Consider the following 15,870-nt stretch of genomic DNA (forward strand, 5'->3'; position numbering starts at 1 on the left):
AACATCTCCTACCAACCGATCCCTTCTTCTCGTCAAGTTGTGCCACAGACTCCTCTTCTCCCCGGTCCTATTCTATACCTCCTCATTAGTTACGTAATCTACCCATCTAATCTTCAGCATTCTTCTGTAGCACCGCATTTCGAAAGCTTCTATTCTCTTCTTGTCTAAACTATTTATCGTTCACGTTTCACTTCCATACATGGCTATACTGCATACAAATACTTTCAGAAACGACTTCCTGACATATTAACAGAATCTTCCGTCAGTTCTTGGTAGAACAACATTATAATAAATGTAAAGCACCAGTTTGCTTTTGTTCTACAATATTTCTTTTATTGTAAGCCAAAAACAGACCTCCTGACACTTAAATCTATACTCGATGTTAACAAATTTCTCTTCTTCAGAAATGCTTTCCTTGCCATTGCCAGTCTACATTTTATATCCTCTCTACTTCGACCATCATTAGTTATTTTGCCGCCGCCGCCCCCCCCCCCCCCCCCCCCCACCCCCCACCCCAAATAGCAAAACTCATTTGCTACTTTAAGCGTCTCACTTCCTAATCTAATTCCCTCAGCATCACCCGATTTAATTCGACTACATTCCATTATTCTCGTTTTGCTTTTGTTGATGTTTATCTTATATCCTCCTTTCGAGACACTGTCCATTCCGTTCAACTGCTCTTCCAAGTCCTTTGCTGTCTCTGACAGAATTACAATGTCATCGGCGAACCTCAAAGTTTTTACTTCTTCTCCATGGAGCTTAATTCCTACTCAGAACTGACTATGACTGAAAAATTGAAACCTTTTTCATTTGCTTCTCAAAAGAAATATCAGTGACACCAGTCATGAATGGTTTCAGATTGTGTAGCATTGGGGACACCAGCAGACCAATAATTCTGAAAACGACCTATGGACTGTAGCCTAATTGTTTCTTCATAATCAGATTTATATTTCAGGAATGCTAGTCCTGCCAGAAAAAGTAATTAAATAAATAAATAAATAAAGTAAAATTAAAAAAAAAAATGCAGCACCCTCAAGGAATGTGTCCAGTGCCACTAGAATATGATACACTACTGGCCATTAAAATTGCTACACCAAGAAGAAATGCAGATGATAAACAGGTATTCATTGGACAAATATATTATACTAGAACTGACATGTGATTACATTTTCACGCAATTTGGATGCATAGATCCTGAGAAATCGGTACTCAGAACAACCACCTCTGGCTGTAATAACGACCTTGATACGCCTGGGCATTGAGTGAAAGAGCTTGGATGGGGTGTACAGGTACAGCTGCCCATGCAGCTTCAACACGATACCACAGTTCATCCAGAGTAGTGACTGGCGTATTGTGATGAGCCAGTTGCTCGGCCACCATTGACCAGACGTTTTCAATTGGTGACAGATCTGGAGAATGTGTTGGCCAGGGCAGCTGGCGAACATTTTCTGTATCCAGAAAGGCCCGTACAGGACCTGTAACATGCGGTCGTGCATTATCCTGCTAAAATGTAGGGTTTCACAGGAATCGAATGAAGGGTAGAGCCATGGGTCGTAAAACATCTGAAATGTAACGTCCACTGTTCAAAGTGCCGTCAATGCGAACAAGAGGTGACCGAGTCGTGTGACCAATGGCACCCCATACCATCACGCCGGGTGATACGCCAGTATGGCAATGACGAATACACGCTTCCAATGTGCGTTCACTGCAGTGTCGCCAAACACGGATGCGACCATCATGATGCTGTAAACAGAACCTGGATTCATCCGAAAAAATTATGTTTTGCCATTCGTGCACCCAGGTTCGTCGTCGAGTACACTATCGCTGGCACTCCTGTCTGTGATGCAGCGTCAAGGGTAACCGCAGCCATGTTCTCCGAGCTGATAGTCCACCAACGTGAGCAGCAATGTCGCGATACGATAAACCGCAATCGCGATAGGCTACAATCCGACCTTTATCAAAGTCGGAAACGTGATGGTACGCATTTCTCCTCCTTACACGAGGCATCACAACAACGTTTCACCAGGCAATGCCGGTCAACTACTGTTTGTGTATGAGAAATCGGTTGGAAACTTTCCTCACATCAGCACGTTGTAGGTGTCGCCACCGGCGCCAAACTTGTGTGAATGCTCTGAAAAGCTAATCATTTGCATATCACAGCATCTTCTTCCTGTCGGTTAAATTTCCCGTCTGTAGCACGTCATCTTGGTGGTGTAGCAATGTTAATGGCCAGTAGTGTACATATATACAGAGAGGTTGCAGTGTTAGTGATTCACTTATCATGGTCATCAGCAATCTGATGGTGCTTAGAAGCCCTGTCTGTGCACACTCTACTTTGACTCTGCAAGCAGAAACTGTTCTGAGCTTTAGAGGTGAAGAGTGTTCGCAACATTCATTCTAGATACATTCATGCCCTCTGGTGAGTACGTATTCGTGTTGTATGGCCTCCTCCATTTGAACGAGGTTACACTGTGGGCCTGTGGAAAGCAAGATGAATGTAATGACAGATTGCCACACGTGTTGGGCACACTGTATTGACGGTGTGTCACTGCTTGCAACGGTGGTCTGAGAATCATTCCCACACCTGTAGACTAGGCTCCAGATGTCCACATAGTACAGACCCGCGTCAAGATCAATGTGTTGTATGAGCAGCATGGCTGACCGAACGTGATCTAGGGACATATTAAGGGTATGTGTTACATCTGATGTGTCATTGGGACCATTGGGAACAGTCTGCTTGCAGCATGATTTAGATCACGTGTGTCTATGGCTAGGCTCCCGCTGACATCACGACAGTGCCAAGTGTGGTTACTTTGTGGTTCTGAAAGAGTTAACTGTAAGGTGGAATGACACTCAGTTGTCTCCAGTGATGAGAGTAGGGTCTGTCTGTATGCGAGTGATGGAGTAGATGTAGATGTATATGCCGTAGACCTGGTGAGCTGCCTGTTACAGAGTGCATTTGCCCATGATGCTTGGGTCCCATCCCTGTGTGGTGGACATCAGTTACAACTCAATGGCACATTGGTATCCTGCAAGATGAAGTAACTGGTACTCACTAAATTTCACAGGCTATTTACCTCTAGATATGTACTCCACTAGCCACCAATCGGTGTATGGCAGAGGGCACTATTCGCGCCAAAATCATATTTCCCTCCCTCTGTTGCTCTCACAGATCGTGTGAAGGAAAATGACTGTCTGAACGCCTCTGTATGAGCTCTAATTTCCATTATCTTTGAGTGGTGATCATTGCGCAATTTGAAAGTTGGTGGTAATAATATATGCTCTAAGAAACTTCCTGGCAGATTAAAACTGTGTGCCGGACTGAGACTCGAACTCGGGACCTTTGCGTTTCGTGGGCAAGTGCTCTGCCACTGAGCTACCCAAGCACAACTCACGCCCCGTCCTCACAGCTTTACTTCTGCCAGTACCCTGTCTCCTACCTTTCAAACTTTACAGAAGCTCTCCTGCGAACCCTGCAGAACTAGCACTCCTGAAAGAAAGGATATTGCAGAGACATGACTTTGCCACAGCCTGGGGGATGTTTTCAGAATGAGATTTTCACTCTGCAGCGGAGTGTGCACTGATATGAAACTTCCTGGCAGATTAAAACTGTGTGCTGGTCCGCGACTCGAAATGGGGAACTTTGCCTTTCGCAGGAGAGCTTCCATAAAGTTTGGAAGGTGGGAGATGAGGTACTGGCAGAAGTAAAGGTGTGAGGACGGGGCGTGAGCCGTGCTTGGGTAGCTCAGTTGGTAGAGCACTTGCCCACGAAAGGCAAAGGTCCCAAGTTCGAGTCTCGGTCCGGCACACAGTTTTAATATGCCAGGAAGTTTCACATCAGCGCACACTCCACTGCAGAGTGAAAATCTCATTCTGGAATATATGCTCTACATCCTCGGCGAAGATCGGATTTTGGAATTTAGTGAGCAGCCCCTTCCGTTTAGCGCGTTGTCTATCTCCAAGTGTGTCCCACTTCAAACTTTATTATTATCCCTGAGCTACTGCCATTTCTTCAACAGGAAGGTGATGCGGATTTGCAGCAGGTCAGTGCACGTCCAGAAACAGCTACTTTGATGTAACTTGCTCTTTGTGGTGTACAACAACAGCCCTGGGCAGCAACTTCACCAGATCTTTTGTCAAATGAAGATGTATAGGTCATGTGATACTAGAACTCCCTAGCCCTCCAGGGCCTGCAAGAACTATTGCCAAATTGTAACAAAAAGGACAAAATGCTGGGGACAGTCTATTGTCATTTGGCATCCTTGCGATTGTTCGCATCTGACGTACGTGCCTATGTTACTGCAAGAGGAGGGTACGCTGTGATATTGATGAAACTGTTTGGGCTCCGTTTATTGTGACATGTGTTTCATTTGGTCTGACTTTTTTATCATATGCTCCTACGACGATGAACAACCTGTCACGTCACTTCCCAAAAAAATGTCCTTGTTGTTGAGAACATTCCATTATTTTTTCCAACTGTATGTAGGATTGGAAAGTAGGATTGAGAAGTACTGTTTGAACTGAAGTTGAGAGAGTAAGTTGTGAATCACTCCGTGATAACTAAGTTGTTAAGGACACTGCCCACAGAAGGCAAAGTTTTGGGCTTGAGGCCAGGACCAGCATTCAGAATTAAGCATTCTGGAAATTTTAACTTATTCTTGCCATCAACTCTGTGCACACAGCTGCCAATAGGTTTCTATTTGATCTCATTTTTGAGACTACTATTGTTGTGCAAAGGAACCTGTTATGATTGGTAGAAGGGACTTACAAATGTATGCTTTTTGTACAGAAAATGTTTTCTGGTAGATTTATATAACAGCAATTATTTTAAAATCTATTTTTTTTATTGGCTGTTTGAGAATAGTACCAGCTTCAAACAAGAAATGCTATCCTTAGTGGTAGATTTCTGGGACTGTTAATACACTGTATTCACACCATCTGGACTGAGCTAAAACTTTTTTATTGTGTTGTGTGAGGCTAGTGTTAGAAACATTTATGCTAGTAACAGAACGTACTCAAGATAGAATTGAAATGTCTTTCTACACCATCTGCTAATTTATGAACAATAGGGGGTTAACCCAGTACTAACAAGGGAACCTCCCCATCACACCCCCCTCAGATTTAGTTATAAGTTAGCACAGTGGATAGGCCTTGAAAAACTGAACACATATCAATCGAGAAAACAGGAAGAAGTTGTGTGAAACTATGAAAAAAATAAGCAAAATATACAAACTAAGTAGTCCATGCTCAAGGTATCCAATATCAAGGATAATATTACTGCAGGAGCGCCGTGGTCTCGTGGTTAGCGTCAGTAGCTGCGGAAGGGGCGGTCCTTGGTTCAAGTCCTTGCTCAAGTGAAAATTTTACTTTTTTTATTTTCACATAGTTATGATCTGTCCGTTTGTTCATTGACCTCTCTGTTCATTGCAATTAGTTTACTGTTCACTGTAATAAGTTTAGTGTCTGTGTTTTGCGACCGCACCGCAAAACCTTGCGATTAGTAGACGAAAGGACGTGGCTCTCCAATGGGAACCGAAAACACTTGATCGCAAGGTCATAGGTCAACCGTTTCCTCCACAGGAAAACACGTCTGATATATTCTATACGACACTGGTGACGGCATGTGCGTCACATGACAGAAATATGTTGTCGACCCACCTAACTTATACACTTGGCGGATGGGTAAAAAGATTCTTCTACCTTTACCGATTTAGGTTTTCTTGTGGATATGATAATCACTCCCAAAAAAGTGATGAAAACGTAAGAGTTTGTCACATAAACTGAAAATAAAAAAATTAAACTTTTCACTCGAAGGAAGACTTGAACCAAGTACCTCTCATTCCGCAGCTGCTCACGCTAACCACGGGACCACTGCAACCCTGAGGTCACACTGTCCTTGATGTTACATATCTTTTGCATGGACTACTCAGTTTGTATATTTTGCTTATTTTCTCATAGTTCTACACAACTTCTTCCTGTTTTCTCGATTGATCTGTGTTCAGTTTTTCAAGGCCTATCCACTGAGCCAACTTATAACTAAATCTGAGGGCGGTGCGATGGGGAGGTTCCCTTGTATGCAAAAATGGGAAAGCAGAAAGGTGGAAGGAGTATATAGAGGGTCTATACATGGGCGATGTACTTGAGGACAATATTATGGAAATGGAAGAGAATGTAGATGAAGATGAAATGGGAGATACGCTACTGCGTGAAGAGTTTGACAGAGCACTGAAAGACCTGAGCCGAAACAAGGCCCCAGGAGTAGACAACATTCCATTAGAACTACTGACGGCCTTGGGAGAGCCAGTCCTGACAAAACTCTACCATCTGGCGAGCAAGATGTATGAGACAGGCGAAATACCCCCAGACTTCAAGAAGAATATAATAATCCCAATCTCAAGGAAAGCAGGTGCTGACAGATGTGAAAATTGCCGAACAATCAGTTTAATAAGTCATGGATGCAAAATACTAAAGCAAATTCTTTACAGACGAATGGAAAAACTGGTAGAAGCCGACCTCGGGGAAGATCAGTTTGGATTCCGTAGAAATATTGGAACACGTGAGGCAATACTGACCCTACGATTTATCTTAGGAGCTAGATTAAAGAAATGCCGACCTACGTTTGTAGCATTTGTAGACGTAGAGAAAGCTTTTGACTATGTTGACTGAAATACTCTTTCAAATTCTGAAGGTGGCAGGGGTAAAATACAGGGAGCGAAAGGCTGTTTACAATTTGTACAGAAAGCCTATCCCCAATGTTATTCAATCTGTATATTGAGTAAGCAGTAAAGGAAACAATAGAAAAATTCAGAGTAGGTATTAAAATCCATGGAGAAGAAATAAAAACTTTGAGGTTCACCGATGACATTGTAATTTTTTCAGAGGCAGCAAAGGACTTGGAAGAGCAGTTGAACGGAATGTACAGTGTCTTGAAAGGAGGATATAAGATGAACATCAACAAAAGCAAAATGAGGATAATGGAATGAAGTCGAATTAAGTTGGGTGATGCTGAGAGAATTAGATTGGGAAATGAGACATTTAACATAGTGAAGGAGTATTGCTATTTGGGGAGCAAAATAACTGGTGATGGTCGAAGTAGAGAGGATATAAAATGTAGACTGGCAATGGCAAGGAAAGCGTTTCTGAAGAAGAGAATTTTGTTAACATTGAGTATAGATTTAAGTGTCAGGAAATCGTTTCCGAAAGTATTTGTATGGAGTGTAACCATGTATGGAAGTGAAACATGGACGATAAATAGTTTGGACAAGAAGAGAATAGAAGCTTTCAAAATGTGGTGCTACAGAAGAATGCTGAAGATTGGATGGGTAGATTACATAACTAATGAGGAGGTATTGAATAGGATAGGGGAGAAGAGAAGTTTGCGGCACGACTTGACTAGAAGAAGGGATCGGTTGGTAGGACATGTGTTGAGGCATCAAGGGATCACCAATTTAGTACTGGAGGGCAGTGTGGAGGGTAAAAATCATAGAGGGAGGCCAGGAGATGAGTACACTAAACAGATACAGAAGGATGGAGGTTGCAGTAGGTACTGGGAGATGAAGCAGCTTGCACAGGATAGAGTAGCATGGAGAGGTGCATCAAGCGAGTCTCAGACTGAATACCACAACAACAACAGCGGGTTGACAAACAAATTGAAACAATATAATAAATATAAGATGTTTTAAAATAGCTTTCTTAGTGGAAGGGGATAATAGAAAACACAATAGATCTGTGAGAGTGAACACGTATACAGCTTTCAAATTTTATCCAGTTTATATTATAGAATAGTGTGGTACAGTTGTTGATACAGGACTCCACACTCAGGAAGACGCCAGTTTAAATCCTCACACAGCCATCAAGATTTGTTTTCCACAAGTTCCCCATATCGCTTTAAGGCAAATGCTGGAGCCTTTCCTTTGAATAGGACGCTGCCAGTATTCTCCCCTAGCTTGAGCTGCATTTCTAATGACTTTACTGTTAAGCGAATTTGAAACCCAAATCTAGCTTCATTTTGTTCGACCATTACTTTGTTGTTTGGTGTAAGGGACAGCTGCAGATGGATTATTTTACACTAAGAAAATGCGTTAGTCCACTGTGAAATATGCTGTGAAACAAAATAGCATAGGGAGGGCTACAAAGAAATGTTACACTTTTTACTTACTTACTTGTGAATTTCTTACTCTCGCTATTAAAATAACTTTTTCACTTTTCCCACTGAAAGAGAGGACACATCCTATAGTGTTTTTTTCTCTCTCTGGCTCCTGCGAAACTTCATACAAGCACATTATATGATCAACTCACAATTGTTAAAATTAATGTTATTTTTAAGATAAAGTTGTTAATTTAGTTGCAGTAAGTTTTTGGTTCTAAATAATAACTAAATTAGATTTGGATTCAGCAATAAAATTATTGGATTGTTGCATGACACTTGCATATTTAAAAAATGTAAAAGAACTACAGTAAATGTATGTGATGTAAGTGTGGAAACACATTAAACAGACAAGGATTTTTTTTGCACAGTCATTTGTTTATACATATGTGGTGTCTATTCTTTAGGACATGTCCAAAAGTACAGACACTATTTTTTGATCCAGCAGCCACTTTACATTCAGACATAAATGATTACAGACATTGGCTGTGAATGAGCATTGATGTAAACCAATGGGGAAAGTTGAAAGTTTGTGCCGAACTGGGATTCAAACCTGGGTTTCCTGCTTATTAGGCAGTTGCTCTGACCACTTAGCCATCCGGACACAGTGGTCATCCCAACTTCCTGGACTACCCTAGCACACCTCCCGTCAAACCCAGATTCTCAACTTACCCATGCAGTACGCATTTACGTCAGTGCCTACTCGCAGCCAATGTCTGTAATTCACTTGTGTCTTAAAATTGTTTGTGTGACTTGCAAATGGGAAAAAGTTAACATTGATTATCAATTATTTGACTTCCACCATGCAAAAGGTTTCCAGTAGTTTTTGCCATGGGGAAAGTTGTACTGAATATCTGGCAGATGAATGAGGGCACAGGCTCTAAGTCAACATAACTTTCTATTTGTGGTGTTAGTTTCTTTCTTACTGAAAGAAATACTGTGTTTCCTTTTTGTAAAGATAGATAAAAGGCTTCTAAATATCAACCAATGGCATTATGCTTAATTTGTGTTGAAAGTGTGGTTAATCGCTTTTTATCATGATCATTGTCACATCTGTGCTCTGCTGAGTATGTAAATGGTGGCACACTCCAGTAAACATTTGTAGCATGTACCTGCAAGTCTCCAGCTAATATATGTAACTGGTCTTCAAAGGAACAGATACCACACGCGCATGTGACATTGTTAATGGTGAAATGTGCTCACGCATCCACGGTATTGTACAAGCAACAACAAAAATATCTCCAGCTGATCATCACTTAGAATGCTTCAAAAATACTTAAGCGGAACAGTTATTTCTTAAATAAGAAAGATGGACTTTGTTGAAAGGAAAAAGTAAATAATATAACATCCCTAAATAAAGGAGTTTAAACAGATCGAAGGTGCTTGTGAAGAAATTGTCATCCAAAGCACCATTCATGGAGTAACTTTCATCTTATCCAGAGTATCCTTTGCTGACAGCTAAGAGATTTGAAGATAGCTACACCTAGCAAGATAAGAACTGCTTTGTTTTCACAGGTTAATCCCTGTTGTGTCCAATGCATCTGCAAAGCCAATAAAGAATGCTTAAAATTGACACACATTTTAGCCTTTGTGGGGAGGGTTGTTGCCACACCTGCCTTCTTCCTTCATAGCTGTTGCTCTCCACCTTGTGCCCAATGGAGTGCTGCTGCTAAGCAGTATTGTTTTTTGCACGCTGTCACTCTTAGGCATCCATTACTGTAATGACAAACTTGTGTAATGCGATATCTGCGTATTTGGCGTGACAAAGGATTTCAACCTCACTCGAGATCTTGGACTTGTACTTGAGAATGGAAAGTTTTATTGTAGAGTTTGAGTCATTAAAAGTCATTGGAGGAACCAGAAAAACCATTTACACCAAGGTAATGCCTTCGCCACAGTGCCCCTTCAGCATTTTGGTGATGTACAAGATAATTCATATTAAGCAAATTGGGGGTCATGAAGGAGGTTACTTGCCTGTGCCTACCTACTGAATTGACTGGTCAGAACTGGTTACAGTGTTCTCGTGGTCTTTGGGGGGGGGGGGGGGGGACATGACGACATTGGACCATCTGCTTCATCTGTGTGACATCGCTTAAAGAGCATGTGTAGCAGTATTAAAAGATGCACTTGGTGGTGTTTCAAATAGAACCACAGCACACATTAAACATAGGTTACTATTATTTTATTTCATTGTCACTTGTGGTGTTATGATTTTGACCATGATATAAACAAATAGTGCACACCCGCTGACGTCATTGATAGGTATTTTACTCTGTGTATTTTAGATCTCAAAATGGCCTGATTCAACCAAAAGTGATTGTATTAATAAATTGTCGCACCTAGGCTGTGACTTGGGTGGAAAAATGTTGTACTATTGTTATTCCTGACAATAAGATGGAGCCTTTCTATTGAACTGAACTTTTTTTTTCTGATGAGAGACTGACAGGAAGTCTAGTCAAGTATGTTGTTGTATTGTAAGTAAGGGAAATACATGAGGGAAAGGCAACCACTCACCTATAGTGAATTGGTGCATGCAGCACAGCTATGCATAACAGAAAACGGCATTCACACTAGCTTTCGAGCACAAGCCCTTTTTCTAGCATCAGTTCACACATTCACCTACTCAACCACACAGACGTCCAAGCACACACTTGCATATGCATGTCTGTGTGGTTGTGTGTGTGAATATGCGCCCTTTTGCTAGAAAAGGAGCTAGTGATCGAAAGTCTGAATGAATGTTGTTTTCTGTTGTGTGTTAATGTGTTCCACACACCATCTCACTACTGAAGATGTGATGTTGTTTATCCTGTTAGTGTGGCTAGACTCTTAAATTTCTGAAAAATGTGTAAAATGCTAACTTTCATCGGTACCAACAGTGCTTATTTAACAGTGTGTTACTCATTCTAATTATTGGGAAGCAATATTTACATTATTACTTTCTTCAGAATGGAGGAATTAGGTCAGTGGTAATACAAGCAACTAAATCTTGCACACTGTGGTTGAATTTATAGGGATATAGGAGAAATACAAGAGGACAATGAAGCTTTTGAGAGTGAAGATGTGTACTGTCTGCTAATTCGTATTACCTTACTGCCCTGTCCTCTTTGTCAACATGCAAACAACAATTATAAAATGTATTAGCCGTATCAGTGGAAGATGTCGGAGAGATGTTATACGAGTCGTTTCCTACAGGTGACGGCAAGTGTGCTGCGCAATTTGTCGTGGCGTGCGGACGGAGCCAGCAAGCAGGCACTGCGTGAGGTGGGGGCAGTCCCTGCACTCGTCCGGGCTGCTATGGCTGGCACGAAGGAGGCGACACTCAAGTCTATACTGTCTGCCCTCTGGAACCTGTCGGCACACTGCAGCATGAACAAGGTGAGCGTGCCTGGCCAGTCGTAAGTGGATCCTCGTACCTTGAATCCATTTTGTTGTAGGGATAAATGTTTCTAATTGAGAATATTGAAAGTTTGTTGCTAAAAAGGGGCCGGTACTATAAACTATTAACTTCCAACTTTCAGGTTGACATATGTGAAGTTGAGGGTGCGCTTGGATTTTTGGTGGATATGCTGAGCTATGAAGCCCCATCAAAGACACTGGCCATTGTCGAGAATGCTGGTGGCATACTACGTAACATCTCGAGCCACATTGCTGTGAGGGAAGACTACAGGTATACAGCTGTTAACGGATTTCATCTGCTCACAAAATTTTCACACATTTTCTTCTTTTCAGAACTTGAAAGTGCACAGATGCCCCTAAAGATAAGCATTAGGTTGCAATTGGATAATCTTGTGAAATTTGTTTTATACTGACTAGAAGACTTGTACATGTGACGAAAATACAAGGGGTGCCCAAAAGATACAGAACTTTTTTTAACTTATTTATCCACATTTTAGGGACAAACCTTCAGTCCCCTTCAAAGTACTGTCCACTTGCACTAATACACTTGACTAATCTTTTATTCCATGTTTCACAACATTGTTTAAATTCATCCCCTGTGATGCTTGACGGCGCCTCTGTCATTTTTTCTTTCACTTCAGCAACATCAGCATAGCACTCTCCTTTCATGTCTCTTTTCATTCTACGAAACAAAAAAAAATCACTTGGGACAAGGTCGGGTGAGCATACCGGGTGAGGAACAGGGATTGTACCAATTTTGGCCATGAATTGTTGTACAGACATGGCTGCAGATCACTTCTACCACATATGGTTGTGCAGTCTTTTCAAAACTGGCGAATAGAACACTTGGTTAACTGTCCGACTCTGCGGAACAAACTCTTAATGGGTGACTCCTGTTACATTGAAAAAACAAATTAGCATTTTAATCTTTTTGCAGTATCAGCCACAGTTGTGATAATAGTCATTTCCTTGTGGCGACTGGCTTTGGATCATCATGTCCATTTTCAAACCATAACCTTAAACAAACGTGTAATCATACAGTCCACCAATGCACATATGCATGACAAATTGACATTGTAAGCATAGTACCAATTTTCGTCACCTGTGATAATTTTTGAAAAAAAAAAAAAAAAAGGCATTTCAGGACTCTTCTTTCAAAGCACAGCATGCTTTCACTCAACCTTGCTTTTGTTCAGTAGTCAGCAGTTATGGTGCCAATACGGCAGCAACCTTTTTCATTCCCAAATTTTCTGTCACAGTTCACTGCAGTGAACTCCAAGTCAGTCCCGACAGCTCCACAAGTGTCTATCTTTGTTACTGAGTACATGAATGTCTTCAACATTTTCATGTGTTTGGGCCTTGGATGGATGACCAGAATGAGATTTGTCATCAATTGATATTTCACCATTTCTGAAATGAGGAAACCCCTGATGTTCACTCTGGGTGCTCCTGGTGGCAAAAAATTAGTTTGGTTTCTTTTGGGTACCCCCTCTTACACTTTTAACTGCTGTTCCCTCTTTTTGTGTCTAATTAGGTGTTCATTATGAAATAACAATACGTCCCGATAACTTTTGGAAAAATGCCTGCACATGCAGAGAAAACCAGTAGTTTCTATAATTTTGATCTGACAAAATGAGCTAGCACTTCTACAGAGCTAAGAGCAGCATCTTTTATACTTGCGAACAACGGTATATCTGTATTGAATGTGTGACTCCTTGTACTGTGTTTGCATACCTGTTATAACAAAAGGTGAATATATGGCAAGAAGAATTACCTCTGTAGAGAAACCCCAAATCCAGCTTAACATCAATTGGGTCAGGATTGGCGCAGACTACCTAATACCTTTACTACAACAGAGACTACATTTTTGTTTCTACAAAAGATTCGTATGACCCATCAGGGCTGAAGTCCTAGACCAGACTGTTCTAGCTTGTGTGGTATCTGACATTTGCAGGATAGGTTCTGTCAATTCCTGTTTGTTCTATGCAGCTTTCAATTTTCTAAATTTCATACCTAATTCTGCATTTTATCTGCTCTGGTACAGCTTTTTACAAATTGTTGGACCTTCATTTCTGATAATTCCAGTTGTCTAAGGATTTCCTTTCTCAAGGGCCAACATTCTGGTTTGTACAATAGAATGAGAACTGCCATTTAACTTGATATGTGAAATAGGACTGGAGACAGATTGCATCCATAACTAACCCTGGCTTATGTCTATGTGTGATGATAAATGCTTTCCAGTGTCCTTGATGATCCTGGTTTTGGAATAAAGATTGAATCACTTGACTCAGGTCGTTTTCACAAACATCTCAGCGGGATTATTCCGAAGATTCAGTTTACCATGGAGGAGGAGGAGGCAGATGGAAGATTAAATTTTTTTGAAGTGCTAGTTTTCAAGAAAGATGCCACATGGTTTACCAAAAACCCCTGCACAGGGACTGTTACCTACACTGGGACTCGAACCACCACCCACAACAAAAGCGGGGCATCATAAAAACATTGGCAGGTAGAGAAAGGAATGTCTGCGAATCAGAGCTGCTTGACACAGAATTAAAACATCTCACAAATGCATTACTCAAGAATGATCATTCATCCAATGAGGTAAAAAGAGCATTCAGACCACCACACAGAAGTGATAACGAAGCACAGGTGCCTGTGAAATTGGAAAATGGCTGGTTCAAATGGCTCCGAGCACTATGGGACTCAACTGCTGAGGTTATTAGTCCCCTAGAACTTAGAACTAGTTAAACCTAGCTAACCTAAGGACATCACAAACATCCATGCCCGAGGCAGGATTCTAATCTGCGACCGTAGCGGTCTTGCGGTTCCAGACTGCAGCGCCTTTAACCGCACGGCCACTTCGGCCTGCGTGAAATTGGAATTTTCCTACCCTTCATTAAGGATGTTATTGATCGCATAGCACGAAATCTTGAAAACTCAGAACACTGCTGTAATCTGCAAACCAGAAGATACAAGATCACATAAAATCGGCAAACTGCTCGAAAATAGCAGTATTTTGTAGGATTCCATGTAGTTGTGGGGAGGGTTATGTGGACACTACAAAAAGAATGCCCAAAAAACGACTAGAAGAGCACAACAGCAATTGTAGAAGAGACCACATTCATTTTGGCAAGACTCCAGTACTGGCAGCTACAAGCAGATACCCAGAAAGGCTATATAGAGAGGCCATAGAGATTGTAAAACAACCCAGGAATTTGAATGGGAAAGAGGAGGGCTGAAGTTGAATGACGTCTGGATACTGGTGCTGAAATGGTGTATACCAGTCTTCCATGATACCAACAGCAGATGAAGGCAGTTGGGAACAGCCAACTGGGCATGGATATTCAAAATGTGTGACATCAAGCCACTGTGCAGAAGCACACTCAAAATGGAATTTTGCTGCAGTCAGTAGCGAGCCAGGGAGTGAAGGACCACTCAAAGAAGTTACGGTCCTCCTAGGAAATGTTCTCCACATATGGGGACGAAATGTTGAATTTAAATGTGAAATCAATTCAACCACAGCACAATAGCCCAGAATGTATTAATTGTGACATTTCCGGCCGTGAAAGTTTACACTTTATAATACTCATACTGTCTGAGATAGCCCACTCTCACATCTTCAATTCTGGTAATACCTTCTTCCTACTTTCCAAGCATCACACAACCTCTCCTGTGTACCTTGTGGGACTAGCATATTGGAAGAAAGGATATGCGGAGAAATACACCACTGGCCATTAAAATTGTTACACCAAGAAGAAATGCAGATGATAAACGTGTATTCATTGGACAAATATATTATACTAGAACTGACATGTGATTACATTTTCACGCAATTTGGGAGCATAGATCCTGAGAAATCAGTACCGAGAACAACCACCTCTGGCCGTAATAACGGCCTCGATACGCCTGGGCATTAAGTCAAACAGAGCTTGTATGGCATGTACAGTTACAGCTGCCCATGCAGCTTCAACACGATACCACAGTTCATCAAGAGTAGTGATTGGCATATTGTGACGAGCCAGTTGCTCGGCCACCATTGACCAGACGTTTTCAATTGGTGAGAGTTCTGGAGAATGTGCTGGCCAGGGCAGCAGTCAAACATTTTCTGTATCCAGAAAGGCCCGTACAGGACCAGCAACATGCGGTCGTGCATTATCCTGCTGAAATGTAGGGTTTTGCAGGGATCAAATGAAGGGTAGAGCCACGGCTCATAACACATCTGAAATATAACGTCCACTGTTGAAAGTGCTGTCAATACGAACAAGAGGAGACTGAGACGTGTAACCAATGGCACCCCATACCATCACGCCGGGTGATACGCCAGTATG

At 41.7% G+C, this 15,870-nt stretch overlaps 1 protein-coding gene across 1 annotated transcript in view; it reads left to right on the forward strand.

The window, feature by feature from the left end:
* Nucleotides 1-15,870, forward strand: part of LOC126427981 (uncharacterized) — a 724,905-nt gene that overhangs the window by 519,968 nt on the left and 189,067 nt on the right. The window contains exons 11-12 of the mRNA XM_050089866.1: nucleotides 11,339-11,521; nucleotides 11,665-11,813. Coding sequence (XP_049945823.1) covers nucleotides 11,339-11,521; nucleotides 11,665-11,813 — 332 coding nt within the window. The remainder of the gene's footprint in view (nucleotides 1-11,338; nucleotides 11,522-11,664; nucleotides 11,814-15,870) is intronic.

Source organism: Schistocerca serialis, chromosome 12, assembly GCF_023864345.2.
Source record: "Schistocerca serialis cubense isolate TAMUIC-IGC-003099 chromosome 12, iqSchSeri2.2, whole genome shotgun sequence".
In the NCBI taxonomy this organism is placed as follows: Eukaryota; Metazoa; Arthropoda; class Insecta; order Orthoptera; family Acrididae; genus Schistocerca; species Schistocerca serialis.